Source organism: Lathyrus oleraceus, chromosome 6 (genome assembly GCF_024323335.1).
Source record: "Lathyrus oleraceus cultivar Zhongwan6 chromosome 6, CAAS_Psat_ZW6_1.0, whole genome shotgun sequence".
Taxonomy (NCBI): domain Eukaryota; kingdom Viridiplantae; phylum Streptophyta; class Magnoliopsida; order Fabales; family Fabaceae; genus Lathyrus; species Lathyrus oleraceus.
Genome location: NC_066584.1, coordinates 287563245 through 287573283, shown reverse-complemented (window position 1 = coordinate 287573283; position 10039 = coordinate 287563245). Strand labels below are relative to the sequence as shown.

Here is a 10039-nt window from a genome sequence, read left to right as displayed (position 1 = left end):
AGATGTTTGTATTCTTGTGTGTCTCAGGTGTAGCTCCTTGTGAGGCATTCCATCCTTTATATAGGAGTTTGAGAGGACCGTTGGATGATGATAGGATCTTGGTCATTGAAGAATGATTATTGTCATTACTCTCCTTGTTTCTTTCTAAAACGGTTTTTGGCGCGTCATAATTTCCTTCTAGAAAGAGTTTCTTTCTAAAAACAGATTTCTTCATGGTTATGCTTTCTGAGCTAGCGAATCCGTATTCAGGGTCTTGTTAGTCAATTTTCGTCTTCAGAGGTTGCTTCTATCTGATTGTATCAGAGTTTCTCTTTTATCTTGTCTTCTTCAGATTCAGAGTCTGGATTCATTCTTCTTTAACAGAGTTTCTGACTTCTGTTTGTTTTGCTGGTTCTTGCGTTTTGATTAGAGTCAGAACCTTCTGGTCGCGTTTCCTCTGAGTAGCATTTAATCGCTGGATTCTGTATCTGATGTTTTATCTATCTGATTGTTTGATCAGAGTCCTGCAACTTACGAAAAATTTCATTAGGGTACCATTTTTATTTCATCCTTTGTTATCATCAAAATCTTAGAGATACATTGTAGAACCAACTTTGTTCTTACATGTCTCTGTAGCTCACTTAGTTCAACTACCTAGACATGGCACAACTATTCTTGTTTCCCAAATGGATAATTCAAACAACACGGTTGGTGGCACAGAAGCAACCAACTATGAATCACAATTAGAGTTTGAGAGCATAACTAACACATTTGAAGAACTCGTAGAACAATATAATGCGGTTAGGTTTGACATGTCAAGTGTTGTCTCATCCTACACAACTATCCATGAGGACATTTACAATGTTGCTGAAGAGAAACGTGCCAACCTAATTCTCCTTCCCTTTCACAAAGAGTACTCAACAATAGAAGATGCTCCGGAAATAATCCACAATGAACATTATGAGATAAACAAAAATATTCTACAACAAGCACCTTGTTCACTAGGGATCTTTGTGGACCGCGGTTTAAGATCATTTTTAGAAACAAAACTATGCATTATAATGATTTTCATCGGTGGACCTGACGACCGTGAAGCCTTGTCTATTGCATGGAGAATGGATAGGCATCTAGGAACACAATTACACGTTGTGAGGATCAATCTATTAGGTAAGGCTACAGAAGAAACAAAATTAAAAATGGAAAAAAGCAAGTCTCGTCACGGAATGTTGTCGACGGTTATAGATAATATGATGCAAAAAGAGTTGGATAAAGAGTGTATAATTTCCTTCAGGCACAAGGCAGTGAACAATAACGCTTCAATTGTTTACTCAGAGAAGGAAGTCCATTCGAATATGGGCGAAGAGACTCCGACACTTCTTAACGATATTGATAAACCTGAATATGATTTATACATTGTTGGACAAGGAAGTGGTAAGAACTTTGTGATTTTTTCTAGGTTGTTAGAATGGTGTGACCATCTTGAACTTGGTGTTATAGGTGACATAATGGTCTCAACTAGCTTTGGTACGCAATCTTTTGTGCTTATTGTACAACAATATTTGGTTGGGAGAAAACGTTGTTAGAAAATGTCATGAAGTGAAAAGTGATACTGAAAATTTGTAAAAGATTGATCGACGACACAAAGTTTTGGATTAATTAATATTTTATATAGTTAGAATGATTTGTTTTCATTTTTTTATAAATTAGGTGATTATAGTTCATCATGTAAAGCCATTTATTTGTTATACCATATTTCAATTTATTTTTTTAAAAGCTAAATCACTTTATGGTCTCCCAGTAACTACATTACATGTTTTTAATAAATCACTTCAAAATAAAATATTACTAAATTTTATCTCCATTCTATTCAATCTTTATCTTTTAAATCTTATACATTAATATAATAAACAGTCTTTTTTATATTCTATTAGTTTGTCTTATGTTAAATATTCGAGTATTATTTTATATAATTTAGATATGTGTTGTATTTAAAAACACATTATAGTATTTATAAAAGATAATATAATATAATATTTTAAAATGTATTATTTTTAAAATAATATAATGTTTAATTTTTTTTATAATAAGTATTACGAGATTTTTTATTTTCATTTTTTATTTAAAAAAGTTCCTTTAGAGTTGGGTAGTTCGAAGCTCATTTAGAGTAGGTTTCGGGTAGTAATTTTCGAGCTAATATTACAACAAAGCTTTTTTGGCCCAACCCTAAAAACTTTGAGGCTCGCCATGACCGATCTATTTAGACCGGTTAGCCCATTTTGATAGCTTTAACTACATCTTTTGAAAGATAGAGATACCTATAAGCTTTTACTTATGCACCATATATATTTTTTCTCATGTACCATGATTTTTGCATTTTGGACTCAACAATTAAAGTATATAAAGTCATTAGATTTTACTTCTAGTGGAAGTTAGATTTCACTTCTAGTGTAAGTTCAATATTTTTGGGAATTTTTTTTCACTCTTATGGTGTGGTTCACGCTTCTGAAAATCTAAAACTGTTCTCACGTATTTTCGTGATGCATCTTTAATCACTTTGCCCTTTGTAAATCAAATAACCACCTTGTTAGACGATAGGCCTAAATCTACAGAGGGGGAGTGGGGGTTGAATAGTTTCCTAAGTTAAAAATTTATTTGAAAATTTGACATAGAAAAATTTATGGCGCAAAAGCAAGTTTCAAATATTTTTTGGATCGAAAATCGTCTAAACGAACCTACTATTGAATAGCCCGAATATGCATAAAGGTGTCAATGTTATGATAATAGTCCATAAATAAATCAACAACAATTAAGCATAATTAATTGAATACGCTACAATAGTAAAAGTCTATCTCCAATGATACCAACATAAAAAAAAATTGTTGAAACAAATTATCGAACACTTTGCGTGCGATTAAAAAATTTGGGTGTTTGTATATTGTTTGTAGTTCTTAGAAATGGTATATGATTACAACAACAATTCAAATTTCACAAATGATTTATGGCGCAAAAGCAAGTTTCAAATATTTTTTGGATCAAAAATCGTCTAAACGAACCTACTATTGAATAGCCCGAATATGCATAAAGGTGTCAATGTTATGATAATAGTCCACAAATCAATCAACAACAATTAAGCATAATTAATTGAATACGCTACAATAGTAAAAGTCTATCTCCAATGATACCAACATAAAAAAAATTGTTGAAACAAATTATCGAACGTTCTGCGTGCGATTAACAAATTTGGGTGTTTGTATATTGTTTGTAGTTCTTAGAAATGGTATATGATTACAACAACAATGCAAATTTCACAAATGATTTATCATCAAAACAATTTTAATCAAGAGATCAAAGTAATCAACAATTTGTGAATCGAAAAATAAAAGAGATAGAAAGAGAGAGGGAATACACAAGGATTTGTTTATTGGTAATTCCCCAGTCGACCTTGCTATGGGTACGTCTTCCCTCAATTCGAATTCAAATTTAGATACTATTATAATAAATATTACTTTGAAAATGTATGTATACAAGAGATGAGAAATCAAATCCCACAAACCCTAAGTTTGTTCTTGACTCTAGCACCTATAAAAACCTTAAATAAAGATTGATCAAGACACCAACAATGCCGCTTCAATTCACCTGTTGTTGCTACTTCCTTGCATGGCCTCCTTGTCTCAAGGCTTTCATCCGACTAAATTAATCTCAAGTTCACACTTGTTAAACCCAAGATTTGTCAACACGATCCATCGTTTCACGCTACTCCCTTACACGACACACCTAGTTCCAAGGCTTTCACTCGATCAGATTGAATTGCACAATCTTGTCCAAAACCTTCAAACCCCAAAGATCTTGAAGGAAAACCTCACCTCGGTTTTCTGATTTGAATCCCTCAAAGATCTCAACCCAATATTCTCGGTTCAACATACCTAATTGGACGTTATCAATCCTAATCTAGATGGCACCCAATTAAAAAATGATTATGTGTAGTTTGATTGTGTGTATGCATATATTAAATTGAAGATGCTGAGATGCTTTAAAATCCTGGATTCATGTAGGTTTTACTCACTAGAAACTTTACTAGAGAATGATGCATGCATGAAGTTGATATATGCATGGGTGAATGAGAGCAAAAAGGAATGTAATAAACTTTGAGAAAATATGAAAATATGCACACAAAAATCACCGTATAGGTCGACATGTTGAAGTCATGTGTCAACCTGTTAAAGGTCATATGTCGACCTATCAATGGCATATGCCTCCTATGTGTCGACCTGTGGAGTCAGCACATGAAACAAAAGCTACGGGCTTTAATACTGCAGTATATGTGTTGACATGTAGCAAGGATGTGTCAACCTATAGCCTGGAAAATTTTACTATAGGTCGACATGTTTATGTATGTGTTAATCTATCATATGCATGTGTCGACCTGATCAACAATTTTTCATAAAACTTGATTTTTCATGCATGTTGAATGCATGAGACCTTTTTTTCAAACATGTTCCCAACAACTTGTAAACTTTCTGTCATACCCAAAAATTTACCCGTTAATTTTGCAAGACAGTTTTAAGGCACCCCAACTTATTTTCCAAGGCATTGACCTTAAAGGAACCAAGACCCAGCTCACAGATGGCCAAATCCAGAAAATGGCCCAAACTGGCATGCTCGCTAGGCGAGCAACTCCTTCGCCTAGCGAACCCTTCGCTACGCCACTCGCCTAGCGAAGCTTGCGAATACCAGAAAATTCTGGGCTTCATTCTGAGCCCATTAGGTCACAACAAACCATTATAAATACCAACATTTCAGTCAGAAAGAGGAGGGGAGAAGGAGACGAATCGGAACCCTAACAATCAAACCTTGGAGGTTAACCAAGAGAATTCAGAGCAACTCTAAAGGAAACCTTGAAGGCAATTCATCTGCACAAAGGTTACTTCCGCCCAACTCAATCTGATACCAAAAGTGATCTGCCAATTCAACGGTGCAATTCAATTGCAAACAGGTTTGCGCATCACTACTGTTTTATGCTTCCAATCTGTAATCTCTAAATACCTAATGCATCATGATTGAATTTTTGGATATGTAATTAGATTTTGCATGTGAGTTTAAGTATGCCTGAATATCCTGAATGTTTGACCATGTTATTTCTGTAATTGAATGCCATCGGGTTCGGAGTTCCGGAAGTCGTACTGCTGTCAAACTCAAAACCCGTAGCCGCTCGCTGGCACATCGCTAAGCGAGCATGTAGCGAGCACTCGCTAAGCCTTCGCTAGGCGAGGCAGCAGCGAACATGACAGTCGCTGAATTTTTCTGTTCTGTTTTGTGCCTACCTGATCGGATTCATTATAATCATGCATTATTTCGCCTGACATTACTACTGTTGTGTTTCTTTTGTAGTGCAATTCTCCATTGCACTTTGTCTCGATATTCTAACCCGTTTGCCGAATTTTGTAAGGGCTTACATATTCCCGGAAAAGTAGCTTGCTAGGTATTCCACTTTATTTGTGGGATACCCTTGTGGAGATCCATCCTAATTACTTAATTGATTATAATGTGGACCTAATTACCTAATTGATTACAACTACCTAATTGATTGTAAAATATTGCCTTTGAATATGTGATCTTGGACCTCTCTTTGTTGCCTTACGATATTACGGTATTATGGTCATGTCCCGCGAATGTGGGGATACACTTAGCAAAGACCCTTCGATTAAATCATCATGTCCCTATAAAATAAATCATAGTCCCTCGGATGTTGCCTTCGAATATATGATTTTGTCCCTCGATGACCCTTCGGTGTAGCCTACGGTTAAATGATGATCGTCCCTTCGAGTGCTAAAGTATCCTTACAAATGTTGTCTTCAATGACCAATCGATGACCCTACGATGACCCTTTTACATCCAAAGGATAAAACTACTTACTTCTCAATAGTAAGGATAGTTTTTCCCTCATAAGGATAGGATATGCCCATAAAGACCTTGGGTAGGTATAACTCTTGATTGCTGGCACACAACCTAAAACATTTTTCATGCCTCACCCTTTGCAAATACTAAAAAATCACCACTTGGTATACATTCGTACTAGAATCATTGCCAAGTTATATTTTTCTAAGTCGCTTTCAAAATTAAATGAGATAAATACTTTGTATACATTCGTACAAGAATCATTACAAAGTTAAACTCTCATTTCAAAACATTTTTTAAGCAATTCACAAACACTTTTTTTTCAGACAAACATAAGTGATCAAGCAATTAAGAGCCCATGGATAACCATGGATACAAAGGGTGCTAACACCTTCCCTTTGTATAATGTACCTCCCGAACCCAAAATCTAATTAAGGTATTTCCTGTTCTTTTCCACCTTTCCTTATTGGATAAAAGAAAAGTCGGTGGCGACTCTTGCTATCCGCGACATTCGCTTTCCAAAGCAAAAACACACGAAGTCAGTTCACCGTATGACAGAACTGGCGACTCTGCTAGGGATTATTAAAGAGAGGTTACCTTAAAAACAAGATCACTTATTTAAATTGTCTGATTTACTTTTAAGGGATTGCTTGGGTATTTTATGCTTGAGTGAAAGATCCTACACCCGGATCTAGTGTACCTTAGGTAAGTAGCAATAGATCATCGCGACTATCCGGCGTATACTGGAATGGTTAAAATGATGGCTACGGTTAATGTGACACTTTGGATGTCCTGATGTTCCTCATGTTTACTTGAGGAAAAATTTGGCATTCGCGTGGTGTCATCAAAACATTAACCAGACCTTTAGAACCTTAATTGACTCATCTTGGCCATTAGAAAGTAGTGAGATAATTGACTTTGGTTCCGACTGGGGTTGGTTGAGACTTGATACTACACTCTTTGAGATTGGACTTTAGGGAAACTTCGGTCAACCGCTTGGTGTTGCACTGAAGTGGACTTAAAGAAAGGTCAATGATTTGAGATCCTTCTAGAACCCGGTTACTATTATAGGACAGGTTGAACCAACCAAACTTCAGTGGGAAGGGTACTTACCTATGAAACCCATGCAGGCCTTAAAATCTAGGAATGATTGTTGTGTGACTTGTTTGTGCTTATTATTTGCATAACATCATAACATCATAACATCATAACATCATGACATTGTACTAACCATTTCAAGGACTTAGGGATTTAGCTTTGCTCTGTTAAACAGGGTATGGCTTCCAGGAAGACTATCCGGATCAATCTTGTGGCGATCTCTCCTCAACTAAAGAATTTAGTGTCAGAACTTCCTGATCAGGCTCAGTTCATCAAGAAACATGGTTCTCTCCTCAATTTGGTTACCACCGGTTTCAAAGAAGATATGATGAGAGTTCTATTCCAGTTCTTCGATCCTAAACATCATTGCTTCACTTTCCCAGATTATCAGTTGGTGCCCACGTTAGAAGAATTCTCCAGGCTGCTTGGGATACCTATCCTTGATCACATACCTTTCAGTGGTTTAGAAAGGATTCCAAAGTCTGAAGAAGTTGCCGCGGCTTTACACATGACAAAGTCCGACATTGAAACTAATTGGGTAACAAGAAGTGGAGTTAAGGGTTTACTTGCCAAATTTCTGATAAATAAGGCCCGAGAATTCCTAAAAACTATGAGTGTCCATGCTTTCGAAGATGTTCTAGCATTACTAATCTATGGTTTGGTGTTATTTCCTAATCCAGACCAATTCATAGACATGAATGCTATTAAGATATTCCTCACTCATAACCATGTGCCTACCCTGCTTGGAGACATTTTGCATTCCCTTCACACTCGTACTATGAAGAAGCAAGGGACTCTCATGTGCTGCGTACCTTTATTATCCAGGTGGTTTATTTCGCACCTTCCTCAATCAGCCTTGAAGAATGAACAGAATTTGAAGTGGTCTCAAAGGATAATGTCGTTTTCTCATTCAGACATCCGTTGGTGTCCTCATCTCGAAGAAAATGTTATCATCATTGACCGTTGTGGAGAATTCTCTAACGTGCCACTCCTGGGGATAAGAGGGGGTATTACTTACAACCCAGCTTTAGCCCTACGTCAGTTTGGTTATGCTCGAAGAGATGGTCCACATGAAATAATTCTTCAAGGCACTGTGTTCGACTATGACAATGACTCTCAAGGTCTCCGTCAAAGGTTTGTACGAGCTTGGGGCATGGTGAAAAGAAGCACTTTAGGACAGAAAAACTCTATTCCTATGGAGCCTTATCTCAGATGGGTACGCGCCAGAGCTCGTGAATTGGTCATGCCATATCTTGCAGTCGGACCGCTGATTGTTGAACCGGAAGTTGAAGGAGGTACTCCTCAGATCATTCCCTATCCAGATATGCCTACCAATGTTGAAGAGTTGAAGAGATCCTGGATCCAGTTGAGAGAGGAAAGGGATACTTTTGAAGCCCAGTTCTAGGCTGAAAGGAAGAAAGTGTTAGAACTTACTGTCGCATCCGCGAAAAACAACCGGCGGGCTAAAACAAAAACAACACAGAGCCGCCACCGTGCGTTATTTATCCCAAAAGAGGGAAAGGAAACGCTCAGAGTAAACTTGGGAAAAGCATGGTCTCGCGACCAAAGAGAAAGGGTAAGGGAGTCGGTTACGCAAGGGGAAGGTATTAGCACCCCTCACGTCCGTCGTACTCGACGGGATCCACGCTCTAAAAGAAAGAAAAGGTTGCTAAACAAAACATCACACACACACACCGAAGACAACACAGGTGGGGTAAAAGGAGGAGAGGGCTCGCTAGGACATCGCATCCTATGCCTACGTATCTCGTCTGGAACGAGAATCAGAGTTGCCGTAGTTCGGCTCACGCACGCCAAACAAAACACACGCACAACAAGGCAAACATGGAACCCGAACGCCAATCGCTGGACTTACATCAGCTTCCGAACCAAACAAACACACTCAGGATACGGACAGCCAATCGTTGGGCTTACATCCATATCCTGACACACAAGAGGGTTAACAAGCAAACAAGCTACTAAGGAGTCGGGAACTCGAGCCTAGCAGCTGTCAAACAAACACACACAAAAAAGAAAAAGGGTGCCCGGAGAGATCTCGGAAGACCTCCTGCCTACGTACCTCATCTGGTATGAGGATCAGGGCGACGTAGTTCCCCTGAACGGGAAAGAAATTCTAACCAGATACAAAGCGAGACACACTACTAGGGAGCTGTACTCGAGCCTAGGTGTTATCATGCATCATTGCCCTATGTTATGGTTTCTATCTACTTGCACAACAGCAAGCTAATCCTAACCAGGAAAAGCAAACACACATGCTCAATCAAAATAAAGCAAACATTTCAAATAGCACACACTATATCCAGTCAAGTGAGGCTCAAACAAGGGTGGACTGCCGAGGCAAGTCAACTGTACAGGGTAGTGTTCGCTCTTAACCCTGACATTGAGAGTCAGGGTGAAGCAGATGAAAGGTGAGTGAAGATGATGTTGGTGTAAGCCCTAGAGGCCAATACTTTTGGTACTTGTATCGAATTATTTATTAATAATAAAAGGCTTTTTCTTTATTACGTTTGTTTAATAAAGTCCCTAGAATAGCTAGTCTGTTTAATGTATCAAGTATGACTTAATCATGAGATCACATTAAACATAAGGACACTATTCTTAAAGTATCCATAGTCGAGCTTTAGTGTGAAGTGGGATAACATTAAAGCATTAAGACTATTATGTTTGTAGACTGATGATCACATCTCATGGATCATGGATAAAGAGTTATCAAGTCTTAAACATAGGTATGAATATTAAGAGTAATATTTATACCGGATTGACCCGCTATGAGAATACTATATAGAAAGTTATGCAAAGTGTCATAAGTTATTCTCATGGTGATAATAGTGTATTCCACTCTTCGACCTGAAACCACTATGGATCCTAGATGTAGAGTCGAGTGCTTTATTGCTGATCCAACGTTGTCCGTAACTGGATAACCATAAAGACAGTTGATGGGTACTCCACAAAGCATGCTGAGGGACATGAGTGTCCTAGATGGAATTTGCCCATCCTGCGTAACAGGATAAATGTCTATGGGCCCAATATTGAACTGAACAAGGATGAC

The 10039-nt window shown here is 37.7% G+C and overlaps 1 protein-coding gene across 1 annotated transcript; it reads left to right on the top strand.

Moving 5' to 3' along the window:
- Positions 1-665: 665 nt before the first annotated feature.
- Positions 666-1562, top strand: LOC127095222 (cation/H(+) antiporter 15-like). Its single transcript, XM_051033941.1, has one exon. It carries the CDS (start codon positions 666-668, stop codon positions 1560-1562), a length of 897 nt encoding a protein of 298 aa, XP_050889898.1.
- The last annotated feature ends 8477 nt before the right edge of the window (positions 1563-10039 follow it).